General features: G+C 42.0%; 1 protein-coding gene across 4 annotated transcripts in view; it reads left to right on the top strand.

The window, feature by feature from the left end:
• PTPRG (protein tyrosine phosphatase receptor type G) overlaps positions 1-16,725 on the top strand; it is a 749,834-nt gene that overhangs the window by 687,420 nt on the left and 45,689 nt on the right. For all 4 annotated transcript variants that reach the window (XM_081245085.1, XM_081245083.1, XM_081245084.1 and 1 more), the window contains 2 exons: positions 2,802-2,893; positions 15,251-15,342. In XM_081245085.1, coding sequence (XP_081101211.1) covers positions 2,802-2,893; positions 15,251-15,342 — 184 coding nt within the window. The remainder of the gene's footprint in view (positions 1-2,801; positions 2,894-15,250; positions 15,343-16,725) is intronic.

The following is a 16,725-nucleotide window of genomic DNA, read 5'->3' as shown; positions in this document are numbered from 1 at the left end:
TGTGGAAGGATATACCCCAAAATATTAATAGTGAAGATTACTAAGAGAAGGATGAGGGTAACTTTAATTGATTGTTTTTCCTTTTTGTTCATTTGTATTTATTTCCTAATTTTTCTGCAGAGATTGTGAATTACGTGCGCACACAATCCTTTCTAAATTACTCAAATGTTTAGCCAGGCTTGAGGTGTTTTTAAGGCTTCCAGCCATAAGAATGCGTTATATGCATGCTCCTTGCTGTGCAGTGGGTGCTGAATAAACGTTCAGTGGGTCCACTGAAACCTTTATTCTAAGGGAAGACATTTGCCCCCAAGTTCTGTAGCTGGGTGCCCACCCGAGTCCGTGGGTGGGAGGAAGGCCCACAGGACCTGCATCAAGGTGCAGATGTGGGGAGCTGTGTCTCCGGGTTTCTGACCTTCATCCCAGTGCTGTGCTCCTTTCTGGCAATCACCGAGTTCTTTTGCTCCAGGGAAACCCATTATAAACAGCCACACATGGGGCACTAGCGTGTGATGTGCTTCGGTACACACTGCTTTTTTCAAAGAGAACGAGGAGCCTCTCGCCTCACATGGAACTGAGAGTCTGGGTGAACTGTCTGCCTGTCTTCTGCCAGAAAAAGAACCTACCATGTCATTTATCCTTTCCAAGTCACTTGACGCTAACAGTCACTTGGCCGGTACTGATTCTTTTTACTAATGCTTTATATCTTAGAAATTTAACAGGTAGAGTAATTGTGGTCTTAGAATAGTTATTTCTTTGTTGTTGTTGTGGGGTGTCTTTTTTCGCGCTGTTTTCCTTCTTCGCTTAGTTCAAGTCTGAGCCGGTAAATTGTGTGCCATTTGTTTCAGCGTCATATAGCACTAAGTACTTCAGTGGTCAGTATCTTAACAAAAGTAGATTTTCCTTAGCTATGACGCTGGGTGGTTAGGGTTCTAGCTAGTTTGTGAAGTCCGTATCCTATGTGTTTTAACTCTAGTGTTATATTCTGGAAATCTGTACAAATTGGGGGCAGGGGCGTAGGGGGAAGAATCCAAGAGGAGAAAACTTGCTGACGAGCTTAGGTAATAGCTTCTTTCTGTTTCTCAAACAACAAAATCATGGTTTCTTTCCACATGGATTTGCATCATTTCACATTCAGTAGAAGATTCCATTACTACCACAGCCCTAAAATACTTTGTAGGTTGCATGTCCATGTAGCGTAAGTCAGACTGACGGTTCCTTCCAAATTTAGGTATAGGCAGCTAGACAGTGAGTGATGAAAATGTGTTCTATTATTTATCCTACAAATGCCAGGCAGTTCATAGAAAAAAAAATCATTGTTCAGAGCACCACGAGAGCAGTCCCGTGAGATGTGCCCGGAGTGGGAGTGATTTATGTTCAGGACCCCCTAATGGTAGGGAGCAGCTATCCAGACCGCTTCTAGAGCCATGCCCGGGTGTACAGTGGGTAGAGCTGCTTTCCATCCGAAACTAGGCACTGCTTAAAGGAACACACTTCACAGTGTGACACGCGATTGCTTCTGATTGTGCGTGGTTCTGATCGCTCCATGTAAAGCTGCGGGGGAATAATCCGCAGGACTTGGAGGCCCCCTCGCTTCCACCAAGATCTCCTGTGCTTTCTAGAGTGATTTTTCAGATCCACCCCCCAACCCCGTTTTCTTTGGCTTCATAGCAACATGGTACACCCAACAGAATCATCCCCGGGTACTTCTGATTAGATGAGCAATGACAGTTCCGAAGAAAAGTTGACTTAAATCCAGTGGTGGGAATACGCCCCCCGAAAAAGCAAAGCTACAATGGGTGTAAATGGGGGCTTGGTGAGAGATGCCGGAGGAGTGGAATGGGTCCCAGGGACACCGAGCACCAGAAGGATGCCGCCTGCTTGGCTCAAAGACCCAGCAGTGGGGCCAGCTATTGTGAAGCCCCTCTGCCAGATGAACAGGGACCCTTCTCTGGTCACAATAGCCATTCACGCTGAGCAGCCTCATTAAATATTCAGCCTGTGCTTCCGGCAGCTCATTAGGGCCGCAATGAGCAGTGACGTGGCTGTAGGAAAGCCGAGGGCCTGCCGGCCGGCAGCACTAAGCAGAAGCTGAGTGAGCTGCCGATGGCTTTTCTTTTCACTGCCTGTCCTGTGATGACCAGTGTTTGCTCCCTGCTTTGTCTCAAGTCCAGGTAAAAACAAAACAGAAGCCCCAACAAGCAGCTGACACTTGAAGCCTTCGGCTCCTTGTTTCCCATGCTGTCTGGCCAGGGCCTGGGATTTTGAGCGCCTGCCCCCTGGAAGCCCTCTGACCCCCTTCAAGAGCCGTCTGGGGCTCCGAGGGCCTTCGCTGAGCGCTAACAATGTGCTGCTATTGTGTGCTTGGGCTGTTTGATGACTGCGTTTGGGAGGGTCTGAGGTGTGCTTTAAACTCGGTGCTAGGGGTTTAGAATAGCAAATTCTTCCTCTGGAACAGGTTGAATTTGGGAATACTGTGGGCTAAGACTCGCAGTTTGTACAGCAGGTTTACACAGTCCGTGCCAACTTTTCATGTTTCTGAGTGGTTCATTACTAAGTTTTTCCCTTTTAACTCTGAGGATGGGTATGGTGTAATAAAAAGTGGATATTCTTCAGCTGTTTGGGGCTCTTCCAACTGGCTGGATATTGTCCTTCTTGTATCTTGTTACTTTCCCATGGGTCTGCACTCAGTGCTGGGTGAAATCTAAAGCTGGGAGAATCTGAAAGAATTGAAAGATGGTGAACTCAGACAAAGTGTATTTCTCTTCTCTCACTGTTTGCATGTTTTTCTGTTTCCTGTACAGAAAATGTTTTCAGACAGCTCATTTCTATGTGGAAGATAGCAGTTCACCTCGGGTGGTACCCAATGAAAGTATCCCTATCATTCCTATTCCGGGTAAGTAAGACACGACTCCTGTTTCCAGTGGGCTCATTGTTTTCCTCTTTTGTCCCCAGTGTTATGTGACAGCCATGACAAAATATTATTTTTATAACCTTTTCAAGCTTGCCCAGTCTACGAGAGCCTTAACTAAGGGTAATTTAATGAAATCCATACTCCTTTACATATCTGCCCTGTAATGAAATCATCTTTCAGGGGAACAAATAACTATGAGTTCATATAGTGTAGATTCACAAGAGGGGAGGGAAGAAACAGTAGAAAAAAGGGGAAAACGTACTTAATGTATTTGCAATCTACTTGGACTTTATTTCGTTCTGATAGGTAATTTGTGCTTGCTTTTTTTAAAAAGAATCACAATTTGAAATACTGGGTGGTTTTTTTTTTTTTTTTAAGATTTCTACTAAGATTCCTTACTCTGAAAATATTGATTACCTTAGTGTTGGAAGTTTGGGTGCTTAGGCTGTTTGTGTAGAGATCTAGGGAGACGTTCTTGATCTGGTGTCTGTTTCGTTTGTCCTTGGTACAAACAGGGAACACTCAGTTACTGTTTGGGATATAGGGACTGGTGGAGGACACTAGTAATTCCTAACAAATGCCGTAGACGTTAGAAGTTCAGCAGCAGGTTTGCTGTGTTAGATGGCATGAGGGATTTGAAGATGTCTCCCACTATTTTTATTTTGCGTCCCCTTCCATTTTGCCAGGATTGAACTCTCTTCCTCTGGCTTGCATTTTGTACTTGTAAATACCTCTCTTCAGATATCTTATACATTCATCCTCTTGACGTTATTCTTTTGTAAGCAGAGGCACTACTTTTATTAAGTGCCACCTCCCACATACCCGCACAGCCCACTTGTCTGCCTCATTCTCCAGAATGGTTTTCTTCATCATCTAATATACCATATATTTTACTTGTTTGTTTATGGTCTCCCCCCCGCCCACTACAATGAGAGCTTCCTAATGTCAGGTGGATGTCTCCTTAGTGCTAGAATAATACCTGGCATGTAGTAGGCATTCTCAAACTCTCTGAATGAACGAAAGAATGAATGAATGATAAATATCGGCGTATCTTCCTTAGGGTTCTTAAAACATCACAGCTGTGAAGCTCAGAGGTGCAGTCCTTCTCTGAGTCCCCAGAAGGGATGCTGCTGCTGTTTGCTCATCTTCTCCCGGTGCAGTTACGGTTGGGGACTTACTTGGCCCATTATGTCTTTGTGTGTTAAGTCATTACATATTGCTGGAATTGGCCATGTCCTCTCCATTCTGGTCAGCTTCTCTCACTAAAGCTTGCCACACAGAAAAGAGAGCGATAGCAGAAAAGTGTCTGGGTAAGTACCCTACTGGATCGTTTTGTGGCCGCTGAATGATTCCCATACAGATGGGATAGGTTTTGTGTTACGTTCATTCTTCTCTACTGACCCTTGACCTTTATTGTTGGTGGAGGAGGTTGTGCTCTTGCCTTTGAGAGGTGGCAGACAGGAATCAGCCCACCATCCTCAGGGAATAAGTTTTGTTGAATCTGCCAGATTTGCACAGCAGCTGTGCATAATCATTTTCCTCTTGCATCACCTAGAGTATCTGTTGCCCTCTGGAAAATGCCTGGGAGACTCTCTCCTCTGAATTGATTCCACTGACAAACACAGCTGTTGGGTAGCTGGGCAATTGAAATCCATTTTAAAAGGTTAAATGGTGAGATACTTCTTGGGCTGTCTTTCAGTTTTTAGTTTCTTTTCCCCCTGGATGGGGAATCAGGACACCAAGGATTTTGCCCTGCCTCCGCCATGAAACCTTTGGTCAATGCCTTGACCTCTCTGAGCCTTAGTTTCCAGAATCTGCAAAGTGAGCAGGATGTCTGCCCTACTTGTAAACGACGCGGTGTTAAAGATCAAATAAGGGGCTTCCCTGGTGGCGCAGTGGTTAAGAATCCGTCTGCCAATGCAGGGGACATGGGTTCGAGCCCTGGTCTGGGAAGATCGCGCAGGCGGCGGAGCAACTAAGCCCGTGCACCACAACTACTGAGCCTGTGCTCTAGAGCCTGTGAGCCCCAGCTACTGAGCCCACGTGCCACAACTGCTGAAGCCCGCGCGCCTAGAGCCCATGCTCCGCAACAAGAGAAACCACCGCAATGAGAAGCCCACATGCAGCAACGAAGACCCAGCGCAGCCAAAATAAATTAATTAATTAATTTTTAAAAAAAGATCAAATAAGATGGTATGTGTCAAAACACTTGGGAAAGCTTAAAGGAAGCCAGAAGTGTCAGCTGTGGAAGCTTTCCTTCCCAAATCATGATATCGCTCAACCCGGCAGCTATGGAGAGCAAGCATTTGCACGGTCCCCAGGTTAAGACTGTCCCAAACACTGTCCAGATCTACTGGGTGCAGCCGACCTCGCCATGCTCTTGGGCTTGGACTTCAGGACGTCAGTTCCCCGGAATCCTCAGAAAATGCCGTCAATCGTGTCTGCCTTGCCACACCTCTGAGTAGCTGTCTTGGACCAGAAATGCTTTTGAATGTTCTCTGCTTCATTTCCCGGCAGGCTGTTTAATCACCAAGTTATTAAGTACTCACAACCCAAAGACATTTCTTTCAATGTGAGTTTCTCCTGATTCTTACTCACTGGTGGTAGAAGTACATGGAAGGAAAAATGTCTTCAGATTCTCCAATGACTGAGAAAACCATTGTATCCAGTTGGGCCTCCCTTGGCATTAAGTAGGTGCATCCTTGATGAGTTGTAACACGTTTGTGAAAATGAGTTACTTTAAATGCTGTAACGCAGTGTGGCGTGAAAGGACTTACCTGCCGAAACCAAAAGTGAGACTGCTCTTTCACTGTTTTCTCAGGTTTTTATAGACAGCAATAGCCTTCACTAGGGGCATGCCTAGACAGAAAACTTATTTCACCCTTAACTGGGAAGAAGTTACCCTACATGACCTTTCTTTAAAAATCTTTCAACTTGATCACAGTCTCTTATTTTTCTTAAACAAAAGTACATAGTCCTATTTAATAGTTAAATTTGTAAAGTAGTTTGGAATTTTACTTTAACAATCCATGATTGTATTTATTCTTAAGGTTTCTTCCAGTTATTACAGTGCAACTATGTCTTGCATACGAAAAATCAGTAGAAGGAAAACACGATTTTTTTTCAAAATCACACGTTTTTTTCACTCTATTAAAGGTTTCAGCACAATTTTTCTTCCTTGGAGACCTCCTTGGGATCATTTAAAATGATTTACCTTAAGAATTATCTAATTGTTTTTGTGTCTTAAAAATAGTAGGATAGGGCCTCCCTGGTGGCGCAGTGGTTGAGAGTCCGCCTGCCGATGCAGGGGATACGGGTTCGTGCCCCGGTCTGGGAGGATCCCATATGCCGCGGAGCGGCTGGGCCCGTGAGCCGTGGCCGCTGGGCCTGCGCATCCGGAGCCTGTGCTCCGCGGCGGGAGAGGCCACAACAGTGAGAGGCCCGCATACCGCAAAAAAAAAGAAAAAAAAAAAAAAAAAAAAATAGTAGGATATTTATAGAGCTTATATGGAATACTTTTTCTGCCCACTGGATCTCACTTATATTTTATCTTTGTTCAAAACCTAATAAGAAAGACTACTGAGCCCTAGAGGTATCAACTTATCACTTGAACCCCTCATTTGCTATGACTGATTTTTTTAAAAAGATATTTCCAGACAACGACCAGTAAACTGAACCATTATATAGATTTAAAATGTGGGCAACAGGGTGAGACTGAAAATTCAGGTACTGAACTGTTGCAAAATAGAGTTCCTAGGTCATCATTGTAAAATGTGTAATATACTCTGATCCTAGAACTTATTTTACACTTAACCTTTTTCAGAAAACATCATCATCGTCATCTAATACTCATTGAACGTTTATTGATTTAAACTACGTGCTTTATTTTTCACTACAACCTTAGGGAAACAGGTGCAATCAGTATCCCCATTTCACAGATGAAGAAACTGAGGCTCAGAGACATCATTTAATTTCCCTGAGGTTACGTGGACAAATGGTGGAGCTAGCATTGGAATCTTTGTGTGACTTCAAAGTCCAGATGCTTAGAAATGTCTCTGCCCCCTCTTGGCATGCTGCTCTGACAGTCCTGATATCTCAAGACTTCAGGCTCCTCATTTGAATTTTGCTTCATTAAATCAAGACATTTTCAAATACGTGTGACTGTTCTCTTAAATTTTTTCTGAGTTGTTCTTTATCATTTTCTTCTTCTTTCACTAGCACTGACCACTTGCTTTTCCATTAAATTCTCTTTCATCCTCCATGAGAGAGTTTCATCATTCTTCTGTTGAAGTTTCCTCCATAGCAAAAAAAAAAAAAAAAAAAACCTCTCTCCTCTTACCTTTGTTTTCTAGTCATTTAGTCTCTTCTTTCCTAAGAAAAAGACTCCTCCCCCACCCCACCACCAATATCTCCATTCCCTATGCAAAAGTAGGTCTGTGTGATTTAAATGCCTTGAGGAGCAACTCACAAACATGTTGAATGCTGAATAAATTTAGACACTAAATCACCAACTTTTGGATGATTCTGCTGAGGTTTAAATTCACAAATAAACAACCCTGGTCTTGAAATCCCAAAGCATAAGTGAAGTCAGTGAGTTACAGTGACTTTTAAAAAGTATTATAAAATAAATGAAACGTTAAGGAAAGCTTTGCTAACCTTTGCTAACCTTTTGCTAACCTTTCAGTACTCATCTCTTGGGGACAGCAGTCTGTAGGAATTTTTGAGGAATTTTGAGTTATCAGTTTTACTAACTCTAACTGAAGCTTAGGAATTTTGAACCTTCAGGGTTTAACTGGCAAAGACAGTGGTGTGAGAATGAAGACATTTTTTTTTCCTGGTCTCACCTACATCTCTGTAAAATGTGGAAATTGTAAAGCCAGTGTGGTGGCTAAGGTTAGTTATCCCACCACATGAGAAGGAACTCCACACGCAAAAGTATTATTATCCAACAGGAAAGAGGTGCTTTTGAGGTTAAGTTCCAATCACTAGAGAGGTGACATCAATTCTTTTATTAGGAAATGTTTAAATTGTGGTACCTGCTCTATGTATGATGCATGAGAAAAGTGGGGGTTTTTCTTCCAGTTAAGTTAAATTGTGACTTCTTCAGGAGAGTGAAAGGAGAGACTTCAGGCTTTGACTTCAGTATTTTTCACTAATGGGTTTTCAAAATCAAATGTTCCATGCTTACTGGTTTCCCATGGTTACTGTGGGAGAATAAAGAGTAATTGAATGTAATAACCTAGCTATCAGCCCCCTTCTAGCGTTCCGTCTTCTGAGATATTGAAGTAGTCACAAATTTCTGTCCTTTAAGGTCCATATTATTCTTAGCATCTACAAGTATTTTACAAAATACTAGTGTTTCCCACTTTGGGATATTCTTTTGAAACAATAAGCTTGAATAAGATTTTTGCTGTAGTTATTAATGAAGCCTTACATACAATATGTCATCTACAAATTATATTCACTGTATTACGCCACTTATTCTTTTAGATTTTCGTTATATATAGCTTTTTAAAGCCAGAACTCAGGTCATGAAATTAGCCCATTCATAGAGCGTGTTGAAAGGGCTTTTCCAAATGTGCATGTTGTCAAACACAAATGTCCTTATACATGTTTTTTTTTCTGGATATTAGAAAATCTAACTTTCTAATAAGAGCATTACAAAACAAAATGTTGCTGCTAACCAGTAGCTTAGAAATCCAGAAATGATTCATGCCTTTCCCGCAGTTAAAATACATCTTAATAATTTGAAGGTCACTGGCTTCAGCAGGGTGCCAGCACATAAAGGGGTTTTAAACATGCAGTTTAAAACCCTTGGGATTAAACCAACCTTGTTGGCATATTTTATTTATACAGAGATTATCTCCAAAGGAGATTCATTGGTCTTTTGACTATAATGAAGCCCTTTCTTTATTGACTTCACTGTGTCATAAATGAAAAGACATTTCTTTTTATGGCAGGAAATAAAATGTTCCCATCTCCGCAACACTCCTTGCATCCTAAGAGTCTGATTTGGACAAAAATCTATTTGTTGTGTCCTAAGTCAGGAACTAAAAATCTTGATAATCTTCTTTTATTTCCTGTTTGCTTTATCTTCCTAAGGTGACACAGGTATCGCCAAGCACAGAGAGAGGCCTGAACTTGGCCTCTGAGAGGCTGAGGGGGCAGATAAGAAGGGGACCGAGTTCCGAATATTGAGGTCTGTTCACTACAGGGGTGGTTAGCAGTCCCTGGTAACAGCCCCGTTGTGGGGCGTGGGGTTGGAGAGAGCTCTGAGCACGACTGACTTGACCCAAGTACTGTGCTTTATAGGGTCTCCCTTCCCTCAGATAGATTTGCTTGGGATCTGGAATAGGGTTGAAGGAACTGCTAAGGGTTAAATGAACTTTATGGAGATTGGCCTCAGAAGTGACTTAAGGCCCTCCAGAATCTTAATGGTAATTTTATATGTACCCACAGCCTGCCAGAGGGACAAGCAAGCAGGGATATTTTCTTAAACAGTCCTTAAGCCAATCAACCCCAAAGCTAAGCATCTTGTCAGGAAAGTAAATTCTGTGACACTTTTATTTACCTGGCATCATCAAGGTGACCAGAATATCAGTGTGAATTTTCCAGGTAACCGAAGTTTACCCTTAAAACCAAAGCGATTCTTTTCAGCCCTTTTTTGTTGTGGTTGGAGAGCTTCTTTAAAATGTATTATATGGTTCTCTGCCCTCTCTAACCCTGTATGTTCAATTTAAGATCTAGAGAGGTCATGTAAGGTGGAAGAAGCCAGCTTTGGAGTCAGCCTGGCCCTGCCACTTCATGATGACAGTAGACCTTGGCCAAGTTCTTTGGTTGTCTTAGCCACATTTTCTACATCCATAAAATAGGGGTCATGACAGCCCCTAGATCATAGGATCATGCATGTAAAGCGATTAGCACCTAACAGTAAATCATAGCTTTGTGCATTTACTAAATGCCAAGCACTATTGTAAGTCCTTATGTTATCTAGTTTACTGTGCATAACGCTCTATGAGTTAGGTGCTTATGATTTCTGTTTAGAGACGAGGAAAGGGAATCACAGAGAGGTGAAGTCATACCACCAGGCAGACTGGCTCTGGCTTTTGGCACTTACTCCACTGCCTCTGGATGGCTGATACGCAGGAAGTATTCCATCAATGGTGGCAGATAAGAGTAACAACTACACAATTTGACTGAGTTGCAGGCTAAAGACCCTACCAGCAAGCAGTGTACTGGGCTGGGCCCTCTGCAGCGCCTCCCTGTGGTGGATGTTCAGGGATGCTTGGGTGCTGATTGTTTCTTTCGAATTTCAAACCAAAAATGGCTAAGTTTTCCCCTTTTTGTTTATCTAATCTCTTGTTCCTTAAGATTGAGAGATAGCAACTTTGGCATGGGTGATTTCCCTCTAATGGCTCTGAGGATGTAAATACAACAGAGACATAACCACAGATTTGGGAAGCAACTTTTCTTTTTTTTTTTTAATTGAAGCATAGTTGATTTACAGTGTTGTGTTAGTTGCTGGTGTACAGCAAAGTGATTCAGATATATATATATATATGTATATTCTTTTATACATATATATATATATATATATATATTCATTCTTTTCTCATTCTTTTCCATTATGGTTTATTACAGGATATTGAATATAGTTCCCTGTGCTATACAGTAGGACCTTGTTGTTTATCTGTTTTATATATAGTAGTTTGTATATGCTAATCCCAAAGTCCTAATTTATCTCTCCCCCACCCCTTTCCCCCTTTGGTAACCATACCTTTGTTTTCTATGTCTGTGAGTCTGTTTCTGTTTTGTAAATAAGTTCATTTGTATCATATTTCAGATTCCACATATAAGTGATATCGTATGGTATTTGTCTTTCTCTTTCTGACTTACTTAGTATGATAATCTCTAGGTCCATCCATGTTGCTGCAAATGGCAAAATTTCATTCTTTTTATGGCTGAGTAGTACTCCATTGTGTGTGGATAAATAGATAGATAGATAGATAGAACATACCTTCTTTATCCATTCTTCTGTCGATGGACATTTAGGCTGTAGAAGCAACTTTTCTTCATGTTCACATGCATTTTTCTTTATTTCCTGAAGTTTTGCATTTGAGGTCAACATTAACCAGCTCTTTTTTTCCTCCTTGGAATCTCTCACCTTCTTACTTTCTTCTCAGTAGACGTTCACCCTCTTCTAATGCTCTGCTTTTGATAAGAACAAACCAGAGACTAATTTCAGGCTTCATCAGAGGTAGTACATGAGGATGTTCTGTTGTGGATTGACCAAAATAAAAGACCTCTCAAATGCCAGATTTAATTCCAACTGCAAAAGGCTAAAATCTTGGAACAAAGTATAAATGATATTATTTAATAACAACAGCCCACTTTTCTTGATCCTCAACTGACTATATGAAATATTTTATAATGGCGTGATTTAGTGGGAATAGTACTTATCCCCTTTTTGCCTAATTTAAACCTTTGGTATCTGAAAGCTCTATATGTAAAAACATTGGCACAAAATTACACAGTAACATTTTACCAGATTAACTGAGACACTCTAATTCCTTGCTTTTCCTTGAAACTGTGCTCTGAGAATGAAGGCAGTGTGTCCCAGTGCATGGGAGCACAGGCTTTGGGCTTAATACACCAGGATTCAAATCTCAGCTCTGCCACTTAGTAACTGTGTCACTTCAGACAAGTTGCCTCAGTCTCCTTATACGTAACATAAAGATGATGACGTCCTCTTTACCTAGTTCTTGTGAAGAGAAGTGTATGAAAAGCATTGAGCACAGTCCCTGGCAATCAGTAAGGTCTCTCTTCACATTGATATCGACTCTATCGTTAGACCATTTCACTATAGCATAATAATCCAACCTCTAACCTGTAGTCAGTGAAAACATCTCTACTTTGATTCCAGCTCATCTTTTGCTTTTCTTTACGTTTCTCCCCCATCACCCCTGTGTCAGCAACATTTATATTCACCTAAGTCATCAAACCCATCCCTTTTATGGCACTCGTAGTCCTCACCGTGTCATTACACACTGTTCTTGCTCTTACTTTCTTATGTTCATTATAACAAATGTTGCCCTTGGGCAGACACCATCTCCCTAATATCTGGCTAAGTCCTAGGTGCTCAGTAAATGCCTCTTCCAGTGGTTTCCCGTTCACTGTGACCCAGACAACAGCTATTCTCTCCCAGTCGGAGCACTCTTTGCCTTGTCTCTGTGGCCAGCTTCCACTGCCATACTCCAGGCTTCAGTTAATCTTTCTGAGCTTGTGTTCCCAACTATAAGATGAGTATGAAAATATAGTCCTATCTCTTAGGGCTTTGGGGAGGAATGAGTACATGTTAATACATGTAAAGGGCACAGAAGGTGCCTGGCCCATAGTTAGTGCTACTAATAGTTGCTACATTTGTTATTGAAACTCAGATGTATAGGTGGAAATAACATTTTACAGATGGATATCTTCTTATAACACAGGATCTCTCCAGATAAAAATTGAACAGATCAGGTCTATGATGCTGTCCTGATTGCTTGGCCTTCTGCTAGTTAATTTTATAATTATCTGGCTCATGTTGAGAGAAATTTAATAGAAAAACGATGTAAGAGGAAAACTATTAGGACTTCTAATTAGCTGTAGCCTTATATTCATCTTAATATTGAGGAAAAAAAGATTTACCGACCCCTCAGTTTCATTTATCTTGATTGAAAGACAAATAATGCGTTATCTGGGCTGCGGATGGTGGTCACTACAGCGTGTGTGTGTGTGTGTGTGTGTGTCTGTCTGTCTGTCTGTCTGTCTGTCTGCCTGCCTGCCTGCCTGCCTGCCTGCCTGCCTGTCTGGTAGTTTTATGATGTTACTGGTGGTGCCTGGAAACCCAGAGGAGTATGATTAGACTTCTTTGGGTAAAGAATCAACTTGGAGGCTAGTGAGTCGGTGATTTCCATATACGATTATCCTACTGAGCTCTGCTGGGTTTTGCTGCATCTGGCCGTGCAGGGAGCAGATCAACTGACTTCTGGGCACGAGTGGCGTTAGCTTGGATAGTACAGTTGAGCACTTCGCAGGAAAAAATAATAAACTGTTAACCTAAAAGCTTTTTTTTGAGTGACTTGAGCTGGGCTATGCCCTTTAAAACACCGTGGTGTGTACCTTGCAGAGTAAAATACCTCTAAAGCTGATGTGTTTTTTCTTATTTTGAACTAGAGTCCATGTGCTTAATCATGGCACCATAAGTTTATTGGGAATCTCCAGTTCTAAACTATCACTGTGGAATAAATATTGCCCTCAGCCTATTATACTATTAACCCCACGTCACCCTACTCTTCGAAACAGCATCGTGTCTTCCATTTCAAAATAAATAGGAGAAAAGTGTTGCCTGCAGTCTGTAGGCTGGAGTGTTTGTGGGGCTAGGTTGTGACCCATCTTATTTATGTTGCCTCTTGTCTAAAGATGAGTTTATTCTTGGGTTAATCTTTTAGAGATGCTCCAATTTTGTACACATTAGTCCTTCTCTCAACTTCAGGTCTTGTCTTCGCCACTTGATCATTATTGTAGAATTTGCTTACTTCTGAACATTTTAAGTGAAGTGATCAGATAATTTGGGAAATTTTTCTTGAACTGTGCATTCTGCTAAATATTCTGGGGAAACATTTTGGCTCGGCTTACTTTGTTAATGCTGGTTACATCATTATGGGAGCTATAGATTTCTTGGGCGTGCAAAATGATTGCATATTCATGAACATCTTCAATCCTGAAATATTTGTAAATAACTTGGCAATTTTTTTCATAAGGTGGCCTATTAAAATGATTAGGTCTTTAATTGTTCACACAGAAAGACTCTGTACGTACAGAGCACCCCCTATTTGATAAGTAACATTCCTCTGCTAAGCAGTTTGGGTTATGAACGTTTATAAGTCACCTTAAACAAAGTATACGAGAGATGCTTTTTTCCGCTTTAGAATGATGCAAGTTTGAAAATGTCAATAGATGCAAAAAGCCACCCTAGAGCTTTGCTCTCTCGAAAGAAAGTAGAGAAGGAATGACATAGTCAATGTTAACTGTCACCAGATGAAGAGAAATCAGATTGTCAGGCCTGGATCTATAACATTCTTGCCAAAGTAGGACCTCATTTACACATACAGATCTTCATACCCTTTGCTAAGAAAAGCATCTGTGGCAGTTTAGATGTTTGTGCGTTTGCCAAAGATCTTTCACTCTGAATAAAGTAAATGTCATGTCTGTTGTTTATCTCAAATTCAGCAGAGTATTTTTAAAAGGAAATATTTGCGGGGGAGGGGCGAGGGAAGGAGGGAAGGAGGAGGTTGCGGAGCTCCAGTTAGCGGGGTGTGGCTGTTTTCCGGCAGTACTCAAGTAGCAGAGTGGATCTGGGTAAATCGGCTTAAAACACACTTGGGGCTCAGGAACTGAAAATGCCCTTTTGAAGTGACAACATTACAAATCAATTGCAATGTGGGGTCTTCCTGAATCCACACCTAGTCTGTCAACACCAAAAAAAGATCCAGTTAATTCCATCAAACTGGTTATTTGGCATTGTGTAGACACAGCTGTCTTGAACGAAAATTGTGAACACTTAAACATAGATGGCATTGTACCTGAAGCCCGCTGGTACAGTGGCACCTGTCTGTAATTGTGTATAACGATTGCTTAGACTTCAGAGATCAGCAACAGGACTTAGTTGTTCCAACTTCAAGCTGGACCCCACTGAATAGCAAGGTTTTGAAAAACGTAGGGTGTGATAACATTTCTTAACAAATAAGTACCCTTGGTAAGCTCAGAATTTTAGTTAAGAGTATGATGTGGTGAGTTAACTACATAAATTGCCTTGAATATAAAGAATAAAGGTAATAGTTTAAGACCATTTTTTTTTTTTTTTTTTTTTTTTTTTTGCTGTACGCGGGCCTCTCACTGTTGCGGCCTCTCCTGCTGCGGAGCACAGGCTCCGGACACGCAGGCCCAGCGGCCACGGCTCACGGGCCCAGCCACTCCGCGGCACGTGGGATCCTCCCGGACCGGGGCACGAACCCGTGCCCCCTGCATCGGCAGGCGGACCCCCAACCACTGCACCACCAGGGAAGCCCTAAGACCATTTTTAAAACCCTGTGTAACCTAGCATTTAGGCATTCAGAATCATAATGAGACCCTAATGTCAAGTAAATGCGGAGACTTTTCTTGAAGACATCTATTTCAGGTGATACAATTACATCACTCTTTGCAAATATCAAATATCTGTCTTCAGTAATCCCTTATCAGTGTTACTTGTTTATGGAAGTATTCTTCGTGACTCTGAATATTGTTTTATTCCCACAGATGACATGGAAGCCATTCCTGTCAAACAGTTTGTTAAACACATCGGTGAGCTCTATTCTAATAACCAGCATGGGTTCTCTGAGGATTTTGAGGTATGTTTCAAAACCGGAAATTTCTTTCCTGAAAGCTAACTCTTATTTTACAGGGATTTTTGTAAGCTTGAAGTGAATGTGTTTCAAGCATAACAGAAGCAGTCACTGAGGAAAGTGGGGACTTGATTATCTTTTTTCTTTTCCTTACACTTAGAGTTTTAACAGGCCCTCTTTTCCCAGTAAAAATGAGGTGAAAGGGAGTTGCTTGTGCACTTCTGTGAAAGAACAGACTTAGTGGCAGGAAAGAGGCAACCTCAGATTCTCTCTTCATCTGCATTCTAACTGGGACAGCAGTCATCATGCAAAGGACAGGGCTTCTCATTCCATGTCACTTCTGGGATGTACAAGGTATAGCAGGGACAGCGGATTTGAAGTCTGAGGGATCTGAAGCTGGCTCCACCAGGAGTGACCTTTATTATCCTTGAGCCAGTCATTTCATTTCTGATCCCCAGTTCCCTCATTTTTAAAAATGGCACTGATGTCACCTCCAACCCCAACGATGTTGGAAAAAAACGAATGATTAACATCCTGGAAAGTGCTGGGTTAACTGTTAAGCCCATGCAAAGGTCGACGGTTGTTTTTCGTGATTATTAATCCTTGGAGAGGAGACGTGGGTGAACGCAGCCTTCTGATTTTAAGAACTGGGATGTAGGAAACAAGGTAGAGAGCAGCGCGCACTACCCTGCCAGCTCTGGGTTCCGTGCCAGCTCAGCAATGACAGGGTGTCAATGAGGAGCTATTAAACAGACTGCCCTTTTCTTCACTGAGGCGCTTCACTAAGGCACATCTCTGGCAGCAAGAGTTGTGCCGAGGAGGCCAAGTTTTCATGGCAGCTCAGCTGTCTTCTAGCTTTGTGGGTAAGTCGATTCCTTTCTGTCTCGTTTCTGCTTTCAAATGGAAATGATGATGATGGCACTAACCTGCCCACCTCTTTTCACGAAACTGGTTCTGGGGATCACATGGCATAATGGAAGGTAGGCCCTTTGAGATCGCCCAGGAGCCATACAGCTGGGAGGTGCAGTTATTTCGCATGGAGAAGGAGAGAGAAAAAGAGGACCAGAAGCCCCTGTCTCTGTGCAAATTTGGAGTCCCCAAAGGCCATCCTAAAGGCAATTATATTGACAACTTGTTTTAAATTACGTCCTTCTCCTAGCTTTTTTGTTTTCGTTTTATTTCTGGAGCAGAAGCAAAGCAAAGGTGGTAGAGAGAAGGACCCCTCTGATTTATTCTGCAGTCATATGTTTCATGGAACAAACAAAAACACGTCAAGTGTTTAACGCGGCTCTTAGATGCTGCCCCAGAAAAGGTGCCTGTCCAAGTACAAAGCACATGGTTTAAAGTGAAACGTTTTGTATTCATGAGGACAGCACATGTGTGTGGTGT

Source organism: Mesoplodon bidens (assembly GCF_964165515.1).
Source record: "Mesoplodon bidens genome assembly, chromosome: 10".
NCBI lineage: Eukaryota > Metazoa > Chordata > Mammalia > Artiodactyla > Ziphiidae > Mesoplodon > Mesoplodon bidens.
The sequence above is the reverse complement of the archived record's forward strand: the minus strand, read 5'-3'. Positions and strand labels throughout refer to the sequence as shown.